At 39.1% G+C, this 18171-nt stretch overlaps 2 protein-coding genes across 11 annotated transcripts in view; one reads left to right on the top strand and one right to left on the bottom strand.

Moving 5' to 3' along the window:
- The window catches only part of PITPNM3 (PITPNM family member 3), a 46498-nt gene extending 39745 nt beyond the window's left edge, over positions 1–6753 (top strand). For all 5 annotated transcript variants that reach the window (XM_048966995.1, XM_048966993.1, XM_048966994.1 and 2 more), the window contains one exon: positions 361–6753. In XM_048966995.1, coding sequence (XP_048822952.1) covers positions 361–669 — 309 coding nt within the window. In that variant the 3' untranslated portion in view covers positions 670–6753. The remainder of the gene's footprint in view (positions 1–360) is intronic.
- LOC125703039 (uncharacterized) lies at positions 2938–17763 on the bottom strand. 6 transcript variants are annotated; one of them, XR_007380749.1, is made up of 5 exons: positions 17719–17754; positions 14550–15152; positions 12971–13280; positions 11375–11710; positions 2938–8762 (listed from the first exon to the last, which is right to left on the bottom strand). XR_007380749.1 is itself a non-coding variant. In XM_048967013.1 (4 exons), the coding sequence occupies exons 1-4, from the start codon at positions 17558–17560 to the stop codon at positions 8730–8732; spliced, it is 753 nt and encodes a 250-aa protein (XP_048822970.1). In that variant the 5' UTR covers positions 17561–17712; the 3' UTR covers positions 2938–8729. The 6 variants fall into 6 exon arrangements, 1 of the variants encoding a protein (XP_048822970.1); XR_007380747.1 differs by having other exon boundaries at positions 14550–15272; positions 17719–17749; XR_007380746.1 differs by lacking the exon at positions 17719–17754 and adding an exon at positions 16271–17712 and having other exon boundaries at positions 14550–15272.
- Positions 17764–18171: the final 408 nt, after the last annotated feature.

Here is an 18171-nt window from a genome sequence, read left to right as displayed (position 1 = left end):
GGGAAATGTGTCTGTGTTAATGTGTGCGTACACACACATGCATGCACAGACTCACCAAATAAAGAGCAGAGAATATGTCAGAGGAAAAAAAGCAGTTTTGGTCTCGGAGGAGGCATTTTATGGCAGAGTGAACGATAAAGAAAATTGAATGGTCACAAGTTGTACCTGCAAGTGCATGCATAGCATATTCTTGAACAACAAAATTGAAGAATTCATTGAAAATAAGAGCAAGAGGAGTCTAATATTATTCTTTCATATATCTCTAACTAGGCTGCCAAAGATATAAACTTAACTCCTCATAGAGTCTATAGGTTGAGGCAGCAGTAATTTGTCACTCCCTTTCTTTCCTTCATATTTCAGTTCCTCAGTGAGGGTTATGCAGCCCACTTGGCCTCACTGGAGTTCAGTCTTCATTCACGACCTAAAAAGAACAACTCTCGGATGATCTTGAGAAAAGGCAGCTTTGGCCTCCACTCTCAACCTGAATTTTTGCGCAAGAGAAACCATCTCCGCAGGACTATGTCTGTACAGCAACCTGATCCACCTTCTTCCAACCCCAAACCAGAGCGTGCCCAGAGCCAGCCCGAGTCAGACAAAGATCATGATAGGCATTTGCCTTCCATTGCTTGGGTTAGGGGTGGAGTCCACAAATTTGAATCTGTTCCCTAGGAAGCCTGAGGCTGTAGATTTTGGGTGTCCTTCATTTAACTTGTAGTCATGCCTCAGAAGGTAGTATTTAGGCAGCTTCAAACTAGGAGGTGTAGAGGGGAAACTGTACCTCAGAGTCTTCCCTGCTCTGAAAAATGCCTTCTTACACCAACCAGAGAACTTCCAGTTTGTTCTCTTGACGTATTGGGAAATTTTAAAACAATCTAAAACTATCCCAAGTGCTTACGCATTAAAGCAACAGGAAAAAAAAAGTCTTCAGTTACTTTTTACAACAGATACAATGAAATGTGCAATAAGAGAAAAAGCTGCTACAGGCTTTTTACGCAAAAGGATTGTAGTATTAGCTAACTAGCTGCACCCAAAACAATATAAACAGTAGACCCCTTAGGTTACAGAGAAAGTTTACACTTAAAACATTAAATAGTTTCATCTGTTGCCAATTCACTTTTGATGAAGCGATATATTTGTAAGGGAAGCAGAGGTGAGGGTACAAAAATGGGTCATCAGGATTTGTACAGCAAGATGATTTTTGGGTGCCTTGAGTCCAAGATTTCCTTTCAGCTTATACTGTTGGTCAACAGATGCTAATATAGACACTCATCCTGTATAAGGTGCTGGACATCAAATAAATAGGACTCTGCCTGTGAACCAAATCGTAAATGCTTAATGTTAGAAATAAACATCTCTGCCACAGTTGGAAGTAGTTAGTGTTGCTGTATGCAAAGTGATGTGCAAGTGTACCAAACTGTGACTTTTGTGAAACTTGATGACTGTGTAAAATGTGTGAACTGTGTGTAAGGAGGTGTCTTTGACCATTTCAGACTGAGATAGATTCTAAGACAGACGCCTTAAGGGAGCCTTTTCACTAAGGGGTCTGCAATCTGCAGAGTAGTCACTTTTTTCATTATTCTAACTAAAATCTTTAATCTGCAGGATGAAAGAGTAATAAATGCTAATGGAGTAAATTATTTACCTTCTCATGCTTGACAGCGAGTGCTCTGCTAAGACAATCTATAGCAATCAAACTTGCAACAGTTGAGCTTCAAAGAATGGAGGTGCCAAATGTGTGTTCTCCTGGTTTCTCTTAGGTCTTTTACTTATTAGAAGTAAAATGTGTGAAATTTTCCCTAAGTGATAATATTTCTAAACTAAATGTTGTAGTTAGTTTAATACAGTTGCAGTTTTCTAGTTCATTATGCATCTATTTCCACTATGCCAAATTCACCAATATAACTTTTGTGATAGAACTAATGTATGTTTCAAAACCTGTAGTGAAATTGCTAGAGCAAAAAAACAGTTTTCTTTTAAAGTTAAGATCAGACTGTTGACCCTGAGAAAGCTTGAAGTCAACAGGTGATTTCTTGAGCTGTTTCTAGATTTGGTTTCTTTGACTTCCCTCCCTCAGTTTTTTGGCACCAGGGGGAGGATGTCATCATCCCCACCCTCCCTTTTAGGTTTTCCTAATATATAGCCGGAACAGAAACAAGCCTGTTGGTTAATGAGTTCAAAATTGGTATGTAAAACAAAGAAGGAATGCAGTGGAAAGCTATGATGACAATGCAGAAGTAAGTCCGATAACTCCTTGTTCACACAAAAGTTTCAGTGTGCTTTTTGAAGGACAGCTTTGTGGCTTTTGTCTTAAAAGGCGACCAGCAAACTAGTGTATAAATGGTGGTGATTGCTGTTGTTGTTTTTTTTTCAGCTTGTCACTTAGCAAATTTTCTGAGTTACCTATTTCAAACATCCTGAAAGATGTTTTTTTTTGCTGAAAATTTAGGAAGGATGTTAAGATTTTAGTAGCTCACGGTTAACTTATGTTACTGGAGCCTGGGGTTTTTAATCTCTGCTGACAAGGTAGCCAGCTGCAAAAGCTAAATGAACTACACTGAAGCAGTCTTCAGGCTTACAGTTTTCCCACTAGTTTCATAGTTGTTTAAGACGTAAATTTAAAGTAGTTTTCAATGGTTTATCGTGGTCCACTTTGTGTTTTTATTCTGATTGTGTCCATTTCTTTTCTTAGCCTCTGCAGCTAGGAAGAGATTGCACAAGGTATACCAGAGAGCATACTCCATCTTCCTCCAGTCAGTTCACTGCTTGCACAGGTACCAGAGATGATGTTAGAGCAGGGAAGGCTTCTTTATCATACTGATGAGGTTTTCTTTCCTGCTGCTAATCTAGGAAAGAAAAAAAGCTGGTAGCAAAAATGCACATCTGATGTTTATATCTGTGCTCCTTTTCTGTTAAATATATCTTGCTTTAACAGGTAGCAAAAAAAAAAAAAAAAAAAAAAAAAAAAAAAGATGCCCAGAGTACATCCTCTGAAAAGACTAGCCACAGTAGCCCGGTGTCTGACCAATACGTAACTGATATTACAGAGCAGTTTTGGCAGCCTCCTAGGAAAACAAACATTCTATTTTCTCGTGTTTTAATGACTGGCAGTTTTGACTCTTGCCAGAGCAAGCCCAATGGAACATAAGTATTTCGAGCATGCTCTTGGTTGTTGGTTTTAAATAGGTGAATGAATTGAAGAGTGGAGGAATGCAAAGAGCAGACTTGACATTTGCTTAGAGGACATAAAGTCAACACTGACTGCAGAATTTGAACTTACTTTCTTAAGCACTGACTGCTGGGTAGCATGTCTCCTCATAGTAATCACTATACCTACTAGTATTAGCAAAATTAATTCTGCTTTAGCTGTCTACCTCTACAAGCCAGGAGATGCCAAAATCCATTTTCTGATTTAAGTTGCTAACATAAAAAGACCTATTTCTTTTCAAAAGAGAGATCTGTATGTGATTCTGTGACTGTTGTTAAAAGACTTCATATGAACACAAGGTCAGATGACTCTCACAGGTTTTGGGTTTTTTTTTTAGCCACTGTGTTGGTTCTATATATGTATATACAGTATATTATGAGCTAAAAGTAGTAAAAGAAGTGCTACTCTTCATGCTTGATTTAGAGTGGTAACAATTCAGTCTCTAAACATAGTACTGGAATTCAGCTGGAAATATTTTCCCTAACTTTGTTTCCTATGAGAACTCACATGGTCATTTCATCATGCCAGCACTACTAATGCTCAGGGATAGAATGGTTCATCGCCTGGTAGCATGCCTCCATCTGAGCATTTTGACAAACAGTGATGCAGACATCAGTTTGTAGGTTAAGGCTTCATGCTTATTTGGAGCTTATCTTCACAAACATGAGATGCATTTCTTTTGAAAGCTCTAGCCAGCTGACACTAAAATGACACAGATTTTATGTTGGAGATAAGAGTATGAAAGAGGTGGTAGTGATTTAGGCATCTCACAGCTAAGTTGGCAGTTCAGTACTCTGTGGACATGATTAAGGACTTCAATTACTTGGGATTTTTTTGGCCTTTTTTTCCCCAGTTATGTTTGGGACAATCCCTGATGAATTGCTAGTTTTTTACAGCATGTTTTCTTCAATCCCATTTTCTCCTGGAACATTTGTTTCTAGTCAGTGCTTTAGTTTTATACTTTGTCTACATAAAACCACGTGGCTGTTCACAGGCATTCATTTTCTATTGAGATTACAGTTTCACTTCTGTTATCATGGAGGCATAATCAGGCCTCCTGAGCAGGCCATTCACTGAGATCGAGCATGATCTTATAGTCTTTCAGTTTTCTACTGTTCCTCACTGCTGCATTCTCTGTACAGTCAGCACTTTCTTTAACCTTACAGTCTGTGGAAGTTTTGAAGCCTCTCCACAGAATAGAAACAGACAGAGAAGCTGTATATTACAGAGAAGCACTTACACTTGATCTGCCAAACAGAAGAGGCAGAAGTGAAAGTGTGAAACACAAAGCTGTTATTTCAGTGAATGCTGAAGTGGTAGTACAAGTCAGTACAAAGTGGGCCACACCTGAAAGCGCGCACTTCTTTGAATTGTTGATGTATATCCAGTTTTAAATTACTGTATTAAACAAAAACTAAAAACAACTGTAATCAGTGGCCATTTTAGACTTATCAAGATTTGAGATATTGTGAAAACACACAGTGACACTGTGGCATCTTTGTGTAACTACTGAAAGCAACCTTAAGTGATGTTTTGTTTCTGCTTTCACAGCACAATTGTAATTTTTTTTTAAACAATGGCTGTGTTTATTCAATTAAAAAAATACTTGTATTCGCTAGTGCACTTGGAACAGGTTCTTGTTTGACAAATTACACCTATTTAGTTTTGTGGCATGATTTATATCCTGCATAAAAATTTTGTCAAGTGTAAAATTGACATGGTATTGATCATTCCTCTCATTCCTTAGGGATTCGTGAGAATTGCTGTTTTGATTTGTTTGGATGAAAATAGCCTTTCATTCTTACATATCACTTCTCTACTACGTAGGGAAATAATTTCTTAACAAAATTAAAACTTTTTACTCGTTATGTAGAAGTGCAGCTATCAGGAAACCACAGAGAAATAAACTTGATACTTTCATCTACAATTAAAATAAAAACAGTGACATTTATCTTGAAGCTCCACCATTTTGCAAAATAGCCTCTGTTTGCTTTTGTTAGTGAACACGTTGTGTATTTTACACATTGCAATATCATGGCACTGTTAATATGTGTATTTAAGTTAATCCCCAATAGTTAAGGCTGTAGAATTATCATGGATTTTCAACAGTATAAATTCAGAAGGGAAAAATGAAATTCATCCTCCTTTTATATTGCTTCCTGTCCTAAATGTGTTAAAAACTTCATTTGAAAGCATTCTTAATTATACCAGAAAACCAAAGGTATTTTCAGCTTTTATAATTTGTAACTGCTGCAGTAACTGTTACTAAACAGATAGGATTTCCCACATTTTTCCTCCTTTTGCCTGTAAACTACAGATAGTGAGTATGTTATAAAAGTACTAGACAATTCCAATGTGGACCCTTTCTTAATAAGCTTGTTGGCTTAATAGCGGAAAGAGGAAGAGATTATATGGTGTGGTTTCATAATTTGTTCTGGTTTCAGCTTGAAATACAAAAACTTAAGTCAAGAATTCTGCATTGAACTGTTCATTTCCATCATGCAAGGGAGAAAGTGGCACTTCTTATTTACATCTGGAGTTGGGTACAAGATAGAATTCCCTGATCGCAAACATTTCCAGCTTTCTTCCTCAGCTTCTGTGAGAGCAGTGATTCTTTATGATCTATGTTCATAGCTTCAGTAGAAATTGTGATTTTAACAAGGTAATTTGACTTCAATACTATTTAATCATTCAGCTGTAACTTTAAGTTTCTATTTATGATCCTAAATTCCTTTTTTTAAAAAGAAAAAAGAAAAAAAGGTAATCACACACCTTTCTGGATGAAGAGAGCCCTTTTTCTTCAAAAATAGGAAATGTCCTGGAGCAGATAGAATCCTGTGCCGTGGACTCTGGAATCAAAGTAAGGTGTTGTATTCCCTCTCTCCCTCCTTTCAGATTAAGCCCAAGGTAAGGGGATAAAAATTTTTCTATTTTTATTTAACCCAATAAGCTACCTTTAAAATTGGATAGCATTGTTCAGAGGATAGAGGAGCATGAGAAAAATTTTGGCAGATCATTAATTGATAAGGTTGTATAGAACTCAAGTGGAGGAAGAGAGGGGGAAAGAGAAAAAGAAACAGGTTTACTGCTGAGATATGAGTTAATAGAGATTACTATGTAACTTAAAAATTGGAGCCTCTAAGGGTTAGCAATTCTGGGACCTCTGGGGTAGAGGCCAAAATGGCAGTTCTCTCACAGAACCCCAAGCTGTCTCCCTAATATATTTTTCTATTTGCTGGGGAGGGGAAAGGGCAGTCCACTTAGAACTTAATTCCTATAAGTAAACTTGAAATTGTACATGTTCTTTCAGTCTGTAGTTTTATTGAGTGTAAATTTTAAATGTTGTTGGTCAGTGAGAAGGTTCTATCTGGTAACAAATGTTTATATTTCTTATGGCTGCCTTGTAAAGATTCAAAAATGTACAATAATGCATTTCTTAATATGAAATAAGGAGTAAGATTTCTACAACTCGTATAGATTTTGATGTGAGCTGGTTTTTAAAATCTTATATTAATCACTTAAATAAAACCTTCCTTGCCTTTAAGCAAGCAGTGTTCCAGACTCTTCTTATCAATGGTATTGGAAGTCTTAGATCATCGTTTGCATGTTTTAGTAACAAGTAGAAACAGTATACAAGCTGTTTAATATGGGTGACCATCTGGGGTAAAACTTCAGTTTGTGAATAGAAGTCAACCTGTGAACTCCAACCCTCCTCATTTTTCAAAAGTAATATGAGAAGATACTTCAATAATGAGACACCATCCTTTTTTATAAAATTTTATAGAAGCAGTCTCAGTACATACAAAGAGTAACTTAAACTACTGTTCCATATACAAAGGCAGTGGGTTTTTTGTTTAGTTGGTTCAGTTTGTTTAAAAAAAAAAAAAAAAAAAGAAAAATAACATTCTCACCAGTCATCTGAAGGCTGGGTTGTCTTCGTGCTTCCAGAGCTTGCTAATTATTTCATTATTTAATAAATTAGTTTAACAGGTAAAAAGGAAATCAGAAACAAGTTTAAAAATCAGTACTTTAATCAGAATCGAACATGACTGTTTCCTACATTTATACTTAATATCATTAACATTCTAGCTGTTCCAGTTTTACCAAATTACACGTGCATCTTAAAAGTCACTGTACAGAAAAGTTCTCTGAATCTGTCTTTTGTTTGAAGGTTCAGCTTAGAGTAGAAGGTAAATTCCAAAACTTGCACAAAACTGCTACTGTAGAAATAGCTGTTGAATTCTAGAAGCTTAAGAAATCTTTGCTTAAGTTTGAAAGACATGTGTCAAATGCCTAGTATACTTCATTGAGCAGAATGCCTGCATTGTATCAGCAAATAACAGTAGTTATAATAAGAACATTGCTCCAAAATGAATGCCTCTCATTTTATGATGTTGGCCTGCAACATCAGAAACATATGTTGGTAGCATGGCAATACAGGTTGAATCTTCTTAGTGATTTAAAACAATTATTCTGTTACATTTTGTCATGCAACAGAGAGTGGCAGTCTGACAAAATAGGATCTGTATGAAGCAAAGGTGAGGAACTGAATTCCTTGGTGTGGGGGAAAAAAAATGGCACCCACTGACATTCATCAGCACTTGCTGAATATTTATGGAAATAAATATAAGGCATTACTTTCAGAGCAACTTATGTATATTAACTGATAAGCAATTTCTGCATATAACTAAATGACAAATGGTGTTGTACAAAAGCAATGTTTAACTCTGCTGCCATTACGGTATTTAAAATAGGAGCAAAAAATTAAGTTGCTATGATTTAGGGTAGAACTACTTGGGCTCACTTACTTAACAGCAATCCTTGGGCTGTGAGTTGGAGTCCTAACATGGCTCCACTGTTGTGACTTTGAAATGAGTACAGAAACCTGCTGACTTGGAATGGCAGTTGTGGTCAAAACTCAAATAGCAATCATTGTTTCTTTAAGCATTATAGTTAACATTTTAAACTTTAAAACATTTTTTAACATGTAAAGTTAGCTTTTGATTTGTTAGTATTAAAAAAATAAGATAAATTGTTAAGCTTTGAAAATAACAGATCAGTGCTTTCATAATACATAGGAGGATCTGAATATTACTCTTTCCTATGATCATCATTTGTAGATCTCTGCCCTTGCTTTGACCATTCCTACTTAGTGCTTTATGAAAGTTGTGAAAGCCCCATTGAAGATAGTCCATTGTCTCAGCAGAAGATAGGTAGTACACTGTGGTTCAGATTTATTTCTCTAGTTGACTTGAACAGCAAAAGCAAGGGAAGAGTAGTTTTAGACTGCTCTGCCAAAAATATTATAAAATGTAATTGTTTTTTAAAGCACACAGTTCTATGCAGAGTATAAGGTATAGTCTCATATCTCAAATGAAGTTTTCCTTTATATATATTCATAAACTAACGGTATTTATAGCCATCTCTGTCCAGGCACCAGTTGCTGAACGGAGTTTCTTTCCTTGCCTTCTGACAGCCTGAGGAAGTTCCCAAGATTGATGCACAGGCTGCAAACTTCATGCCATTAGAATAGCAGTAGTTTGATATTGCATGGTGCCTGCAGAAGAACAAGACTGCTATTAGCAGCATAAAGTCATCAAGGTTATATAATTGGTTATTCACATGCATTGCTGGAAAAAATCGGTTAATGGGACCTGTGTATTTCACTTAAAACTTGTAAAAAGAAACAAGAAAGCTTTTCTTAAACCTTCATTGAGCATAAACAGCAGTATACTGATTAAGTATGGCAACATTTTAAATACCAACAGGAGCATTTTTTGCAATATAAACTAATTATTTAAAACAGATACATTTGAATGCATGGAGATAGCAACCGTTGACAGTTCGAGGTCAAATCTTGATTCATCATGGTAAAGGTAAGCAGGAGCTACGATGCTAAAATTCTTGCAAATTATATACCAGAACAGAAAGCAAAATTTATTCTACAGGTATTCCAAATGCAGAACCTACAAACCAGCCAGTGACAGCGCACTGTATGCATCTATCTATGCAGGAGAACTGGAACGAATTGCTCAGTGAAAGCAGCACACATCACTGTTTGAAGCTTCAATCCAGCACAGGTAGGGGAGAGTTGTTTTTTTTTTTTTTAAACTGTTACAGAAATGATGTTCCTACAACTTGTTACAAGAATATTAACTGTTATACACAGTATAGTTTCCCCTTTAAACAAAAGGAATACTTCAAATGCTAATAGATGATGGTATTAATCATATAATGGCTTGGGCTGAAAGAGACCTCAAAGACAATGCAGTTCCAACTCCCACACCATGGCAGGGTTGCCAGCTACAAAATCAGGCACTAGATTAGGTTGCCCAGAGTTCCATCCAACCTGGCCTTTTATACCTTGTGGAACATCCACGCCTTTTCTGGGCAGCCTGTTCCAATGTCTCATCACCTTCTGTGTGAAAACTTCCCCCAAATATCTAAACCTCTCCTCTTTTAGTTTAAAATTGTTCCCCCCTTGTCCTGTCACTATCAGACCATGTTAGAAGTCTTTCTCCCTCCTGATTATAACCTCCTTTTAGTATTGGACATTGTGTTAATATCACAGTGCAGATCACAGAGAAGGTAGATGAGGCCTTTGTGACATTCTCATAGCAAACCTAGTAATGGTTCAGTAAGTTGACACTAAAAGTGATGTTCAGAAACATAGAACAAAGAACTACTGCTCCCCATTCACTGAAGTACAATTATTGTGTTTAAAAATGCTAACGATGCATGCATCAACTACAGTTTTTGTCATTGTATTAACTGCCAAGACAATGCTAGAGATAAAAAGACTAAAATTAGACTGTTTGGGGCAATAGTTTTTCCTGCTGTGCTTCATAATTTTAGTAATCAGTAAGAACTAAGGTCAAGTGACAAAGACAATAGTACCAGTCATTTTCTCATATGGGATGAGAAAAATTGTTTGCATAGAAGCCTAACTTATGGCTCATTGCAAAGTCACAAAATATAACTAGTCCACAATATAAAGCTTAAGCTTCATAACTGTGCAACAGTGTGCTATAGAAGCCACACTGACTATGAGGGAAGAACCTTTTGGTTCCACACACTGAAGTTTTAAATAAGTTAGAATTAATGTATCTTCCGCTCTCCAAACAGCAGATTTTCTCATAGATACATGCAGGTCTAGTCAAGGTAATTGAACAACTACTTCACCTGTTTGACATTATCTTCAGTTACAAATGAGAGAGTTGAGATGAAGGATACTTAACAGTATTTACAGCTCCCCTTATACAATATCATTATCAGGGGCCCAGAAGAGATGCTTCAGTTGGTGAATCCCTGAAGAGACCAGTTCCAACTCACCGTCAAACTTCTTTCTGGAGGCAGAATTGTCATTACTAAAGGTTAAAATGAACAGACTGAACAGGTGACAATACCCAAGCCTATTCAGTGCATAAGGAATTGGTTGGATGGTCACAGTGAGTTGTGGTCATTGGCTCTAAATCCAGGTGGATGTCAGTGACAAGCGGCAACCCCAAGGATTCCATTTTAGTATCAGTGGTCTTCAACAGTTTTATCAGTTTTTATCAGGCTAAAACACCTCACCAATGAAGAAAAGCAAAGGATCTGGCTTGTTCAGTCTGGAGATGTGAAGGCTCTGAGGACACCTCATTTCAGTACTGGAGTATTTCAGGGAAGCTTAAAGACAGGAGGGAGGCAGGCTTTTTACATGGGCAGACAGTGATAAAAGAAGGGGGAATGGTTTTAATCTAAGTGTTCCCTCTCTTAGTAGGAAATTTTTTTACTCAAAAGGTGATGAGGCACTGGAACAGGTTGTCTGGAGTAGTTGTGGATACCCCACCCCCTACAGGGGCTCAAGGCCAGGTTATATGGGGCACTGGGCAGTCTGATTAAGCGTGTGGCAACCCTGCCCACAGTGCAGGGCAGGGGGTTGGAATTAAATGATCTTTAAGATCACCTGTGCCATTCTATGATTTCTTCTGTGATTTTGAATCAGATGCTGTTTGTTACGGTCTGACTGTGGGACATGTAAATAATAATTTAAATCTTCTAGTAGTATGTTGTCTCAGTGGAATAGGTTAACAACTTTCATCTTGCCTTTAATCTTAAGAAATACTTTAGTCATAGCAACAATAACTAAAAAAAGAACAATAAGGTTTACAAAAGAATGCAGCTTACATTCTTCTGCTGGCAGGAGTAGGTGATGAACAGAGGCTCTTCAGTGCTGTTGATGCTCTCCTTGATCTCGAGTGGGACAGCATCTTCACCACGCCAAGATGGGAAACCCGTCAATTTTGTATGTTCTGACAACCTTGTTGGCCAAAGCAAGCATCTTCTGCTGGACCTTGGTGTGCATGTAGAACTAGCTGCTGAAGTAACACTGTTTATACTAAGGCAAGGTGTTTGTACTGTTCTTCTTTTCTTGGAAAAACTGGTTGCGGAGCTGCTGCTGGTGTCTTCAGCTGGAAGGGTCACAGTTGAATGTATTGGCCTTTGGCAAGTCTTCCGTATTTTCTGAAATATGCATTAGACAGACATATTAAGCTAAATGAGTCCATCAGTCTATTGTTTGGAACCAGAAAGATGAGGAAGCCTCTCTGAACCGAATCCCTAGCTCTCTTTCTCATATTAGGTTTAGTCTAGCATGAATGCTTTTTTTGTGTACCCATTTGGGTTGAATGATTTGCTCCCCGAATCCTTGAAACTTGCCAAGGATTTCTGTATGCTTTAGAAGAAAAGCACCTGCTGATTCTGTGCAAGAAAGAGCCAGGCTTCTTAATATATGCTGATTAACTTAAAGTCTGCCACCAACGGTTAGAACAATACAAACTTCAAACTTTGCTAACATACTACCGACTGAATTTTATGAGTCCAAATTGTGTTGATAATTTGGAAGAACATCCTAATAAACAGTGCAGGTACAAGAATGATTAAATATATATAATATATAAAGCTACACCTTTCTCAGAAACAATTATTTGCAAGCAGTGGCAGTCTATCCACATTCTTCCTTGTGTGGGCTGCTCTGTCCTATGTTATGAAATGCAGTAAGGGAAAAGGTTTTGCTTGAACTACTTCCCATATTCCTACTTTTCACTTTCTTTCTTGTTCTGTCATAGCCATAATTTATCCAGATAATAAAAAGGCAAGAGTTACCTAGCAGGGATAATAAAAATCAACTAGTTCATATACTTATAAACTATCCTGAGCTGAGAGGGACCCCTGAGAGGGACCCATAAGGATAGTCAGGTCAAACCCTTGTCTACAAACAGGGCCACCCAAAACTGAAATCCTGTGTCTGAGAGCACTGTGCAAATGCTTCTTGAGCTCCAGCAGTAAGGAGCTGAGACCACTCCCTGGGGATCCTCTTCCATTCCCATCACCCTCTGGTGCAGAATCTTTCCCCAGTCCCCACTTGACCATCCCCAGTGCAGCTCCATGATGTTCCCTCAGGTCCTGTCATCAGAGATCATCAGAGAGCAGAACTCAGCAGAGACCCTCTGCTCTTTGGTGAGGGAGCTGTAGGCTGCCATGAGGCCTCCCCTCCTCTATGCTGAACAAACTTAAGTAACCTCATATGTCTTCCTTTCTAGACCCTTCACCATCCTTATAGCCTTCCTTTGGACACCCTCCAATAGCTTTTATGTTCTAGAGCCAACCACTACGTTGTGCAGTACAGAGGATAAATCTAAGGAGGACATGAAAGCCCAACAATCTTACTACTGAAATTGAAGCAAAAAGACATTACCTACATGTTGCTGCAAAGACAAGTACCTGTGACACTGTTCCAAAAGCATTTCTTGCTGTTTTTGTAATACTTTGGAGCACTTGGCTTTTCTTTCTTTCTTCCATGTTTTCCCAAAGTGGTGTCTCATGGAAATTCAGCTCTACTTGCTTTAACGGTATTCGCTTTCTTAGAGACATGCCGATAGTATTAAGAGAACTGAAAGAAGTTTTTCTCCTGTATTTGTCTGGTACAGGGCTCTCATTCTCAAAGTCAGCTAAAAGCAGGTGTCTCTGCCAGTCCATTGTTGCCCTGACATTTTGAAGCATAGATGCCATCTTGTTCCTGTTCTTCATCAACCTTATTTTTAAAATAATGAGAATAAGAAAAATTAGAGCAAGGTGCACCAGTGTGGAAAAGGAGAAATGAAACTGTTCTATAATATGTTTAGCTACATTTACCTAAAACAACAAAAGTAGAGCCAAGCAAGCATTTTAATTCTGAGCTTGAAGAGAAGAAAACATGAATTTTTACAGCTATTTATATATATCTGTGAGCAAGTCTTATTTGTTTGGTTTTCAGGACATCAGTCCTGGTAAACTGTGAAACTCAATCTTGTAAAGTAGAATAGACTTTAACTGCAAGTTAAACCACGGTCTAACATAAAATTTGTGGCTTCATTAAATCACCTTTCTACACCCAGGCAAGTTTGCTCCTGCCTGAAAGCTGACACTTTAGTCACTGTTATAACTGTACATAGACAAGTCCAAAAGTGGACATGCCTGCTAGTGACAAAAGAAAAGCGAGAAGGGCTAAAATGCCCATTGCTTATAACAATCTATAAAAATGTTAAGTATGTATTCTGAATTCTTAATTTTCACTAGCTCATTTGCAACATATACTATTACTTCTGAAAAGCAACTGAAATGCCAATGTATTTTAGCAACCTGAATTAAGAGTGAATTTTACCAATAATTAATTATGAATTAGACATACAGTAGATTAAAAAAAAAAACAAAAAAAAAAACCACAGGAGACTTCTGCCATCGTTACATATTACAAAACCCTCCATATATCCCTTATTAAATTTCATTTCTTAAATAGACCCCACCTCTCAGAAGTGTTCTAATTTATCTCAAAATGCAAGAAATCTTTTAATGAAATCTTCTTAATCAAAAAACGTTCAGGGTATTAATGCCTTCAGTGCATTTTTGCACGTAGCAGCAAGGAAAGGCTTGTAATTGAGAAGTTAACCAACTACCCGAAACATATCAATACGGCAAGGAGAGCACCGAGACAACACAGAATTGTAGGGGTTGGAAGGGACCTCCAGAGATCATCGAGTCCAACACCCTGATCCCGCTTCTTTGTGATAAGATGACGTCTACTGTTGGTTAATCGATGCTGTCAAGCACTGTTTATCCCCGCTGGTCGCTCTCAGCCGTGGCCGCACCCGCAGAGCCACTCCCGCCCCGCGAGCTTCCGCACCGCACGGCTGAAACCGCAACAAGAAGGGTAGTAAAGGCGATAGATACTAAGACTGGAGGAGACAAAGTCTCCTCTTACGGCAGGAAGCACGGGCCGCAACCGGACAGCTCTGCCCATCGCTTGCGTTGGGTTTGTACTTACGCAGGCAGGAGACCGAGAGGGGACAGACTGCTGCCGGCCGACAACCGTCTCGGCCGCCGCGTTCAAATCCAGCCCCGCCTGCTCTCTGATTGGCGGCGGCGCTTCCCGCTCTCCCCATTGGCTGCCGCCTCTCGCTCGCGCAGCGGCCGTTAGACTGTGAGGTGACCGCGCCCGGTGGGGTCGGGGCGGTGGTGCTGCGCGGCGGTGTCGCCTGCCGCGACGAGCGCGGGTAGATGCGGGAACGGAGAATGATGTGAAAAGGGCATAAGCGATGATACGTCCCAGCAAGCAACGGGAGCATCTCTGCAACGAAGCTGCAGGTGCTGTGCAGTGGTCGGTGGCCACATAACAATTCTTGTTTCTGATAACCCATTAGGTGCCAGAGGCCTAGGAAAGCTTTTTAATTACTGCTTTCTGCTGATACATTGATGATTCCAGACTTCAGATGACACCACCCACTGTCTTCTGCAGCTGGAGGAGATAGAGATGTAGATAGATGGCACAATGCTGGACCAGAAACCATTTGGACTGTCCTTCAGCAAATCAGGCAGATAAAAAAACCGAAGTGCTGAGAAAGTGGTCTGCATTCCTTACAATCCTACCCTAAAGGAAAACAAGACAGCTTGGATATTAAGAGAAATGTCTTCTCAGAAAGAGTGGCCAGGTGTTGAAACAGCCTTCCTGGGAAGTGGTGGAGTCATCGTCTTTGGAGGCATTCCAGAACTGTGGAGATGTGGCACCAAGAGATGGGGTTAGTGGGAAGGGGGGGGTTGTACTTTATGATATTTGAGGTCTTTTTTTAACTTAACAAAGATATGATTGTGTGTAGAGCGTTTATAAAGAGTGTTAGTAAAAACACTTTTACCTGAAAAATTGCTCTTGGTGAGTACTTTACCTGAAGCCTGAAGAAGTGCTCTTGGCAGCTTCTGTTCCCTCTTTCCACCCCAGAATGTTTTTCTCCCTTCAAGCTCAGCAGCTGACTGCTACACACACACAGTTTACCCTTATCCTAGAGCTGTCTGCCAATTGACAGTGCTTTGTGAGTCCCACCATTGATTTGTAATCATACTTTCCATGACTTCTAAAGCACATTTTTTTTTGTTGTTGGTTTTTTTTGCTTTTGTTGTTGTTTTGAAAGTTCTACACGATGGCATTTATACCCTTTTGCATTCATGTGCTACCATAGGAGCAAATGCATCTCAGTAAATAATTCCTTATTAATAGAAACGTATTTCTATATATTACAGTCATATATGCTTTTTTTTTCCCCCTGCCAATTCACTTTAAGGATTCCAGATAGGAAGAGGCACAACAAATCTTAACTATGTGCCACTGTACATCCCCTTGCCCCCAACCTGCATTCGTGTAGGAAAGGTTTCAAGGTAATTAAAAAAATGCTAAAAACAAAACTCTTTATGGGGTGAGGGTTGTTGTGAGTCCTAAATAACAATGGAAGCGAGGTAGTAATTACAGCCCCATGACTTATTTAAGGATCATTGCTGACAGCTAGAATTTTTGTACCGAGAGGGAAAGAAACTAGGAATAGACATGGTGCTAACAAAACAGAGGGTGCATAACTAATGCAGAAATAACGTATGACAGAACAGTCCCAATCCAAAAGGGAAGCAGCAAGGCAAAGTTGATTTGGGCAGCCAGCCTGACCTTATAGGCCTGTTAATGAAATACAGCTATTACAGGAACAAAGGTAAAAAGCTGCATACCTTTGGAGGGCCTCAGGTAGGCAGGGATCTCCAGCAAGATACCCTCACCTCCACTGCCAACCCTTAAATGAAGTCTGAGAAGGGGTGGAATGCTGGCTCCAGCCCTTCTAGTCACTCAGGTACATTGCATGCAGCTGAGCTTCCCTGGGCTGGCCTTGCCTTCACACCAGCTGCTCCATCGCTGCTTCAGTGTTCTACAAACTTGACTTAGCATTTCCACTACAACAAGGAAATTTCTCATACAAAGGAGGAAAAAGACTGTTTAAAGACTGGCATCACTTAATTTTTAGTTGTTTTGTCTTTTGGTCATGCTAGCAATTAAGCCTTGATTTTGGAGTAGATCATATAGATCAGTACCCCTAGCTGTTGTGGTTTTTTTTTTGTGTTTTTTTTTTAATTCTCAAGAGCTAAGCAGTGGTTTGCCAAGTGGACATGGTAATATGCGCACTGTAGAGATAGGAAGTACCTGCATTTTGCGTTTTTGCCTCACTGCAGAAGTACTAACAAAATACAAGTTTTCCCCGTGTATGGCTGTTGGCAGAGACAACTGATACCCTGATCTGTATAAAAGATCTTATGAAAGCAAGCATCTAGCAGATACATGGAAGGTAATTTGCATTTCACAGCTGAAGTTTGCAAATCATAAGTGAAGAAATAGGAATGCATTGTTTCCCTATTTGGATGTTTACTGGTCAGTTGCTTGATCCAATTTATCCAGGTGGTGAAAAATGCTAATAACAAACATATAGCTTCCACCTACGTCTGTAGATTATGGCTTGTATTTTTCTGTTCCTGAGATGACCAAGCAAATCTTTCTTTTCCAGTGTCTTCACCTCAGCCCAGCTAACTTGGTTCAAGTCGGTTTTGTTTGCCCTAGCATAAATTCAGTTGTGACATCACAAAGAATACCTCTTTGTTTCATAGCAATGACTGAACTTGGGAGAGGAAGGGGCAGGAGGAGGTACAGAAAGTAAATCATGAACACAGGTGGGAAACTATCAAATCTGGAAAGGTGCTCAGGCAGCTGAATACTAAGAGCCTAGCCTTGAGAGTTGAACTGGTAATTTCTTGCAATGTGGTTACTTTCTTCTGTGTTTTACTGTTACACCCGATCTCCTGTTCACTCTCCTTCCTATCCACTGGAGGAAAATGGCTGAACATCTTGCAAAGCGACAGAACAGCTTATAGTGCTCATTACTCTCAACAGGGATTGTACCTCCATCTACAGCAGGGTACTACCTCAGGTTTTCTTGACAAGTACTCTGAAGATCTAAGAATGGTCATTTGCATTGCTTTTGCACAGATCACTGTTCATCTCTGTATAGCCCAGAACGCTAGGTATCAGGCCTGTATAATCAATGAATATACAGATGTTATAATTATGAAATATATCGGAGACTTTGACTAAGCAGGTTATTACACCAAAAGAGAACAGATAGAGTGCTTACCTGTGTCCCAGGCTGTAAAATTCCAAAGGAGGGATTTCCAGAAAGAGATCCCTCCCCACTGGTAGTCAGCTCTTAAATAGGTCTAGGGGAAGTGCAGCCAGGCTCCACCCCCTTCCAGCAGCACAGGTGAATTGCCTTCACCTGTGCTCCCAGGGCTGACTCATTGCTTGCCTCAGGTGATCAATCAGAGGTTCAGGCCGTGATTCAGCAGTTCCCATACAAGGCCCCAGGCCATTATCAATTGCAACAACTGCTCTATTATCATACTGTTTCCTTGTTTAGCCAGACTAAAAGCCAAAATGTTCAATGATGTCCTGTGCTCTTATCTTACTGTGGTTGTTTTTTATTCATTGTTGGTTTTTCTCTTTTGATTTAGGTTAGACCATAGTTTAGACATAAGAACTTGGATCCTGACAACTTGAGTACAGAGGCAAAAAAAGGACTATCGCTATT

The sequence above is a fragment of the Lagopus muta genome, chromosome 20 (genome assembly GCF_023343835.1).
Source record: "Lagopus muta isolate bLagMut1 chromosome 20, bLagMut1 primary, whole genome shotgun sequence".
Lineage (NCBI taxonomy): Eukaryota > Metazoa > Chordata > Aves > Galliformes > Phasianidae > Lagopus > Lagopus muta.
Note: the sequence above shows the minus strand (reverse complement) of the source record. Positions and strands in the feature narration are given on the sequence as shown.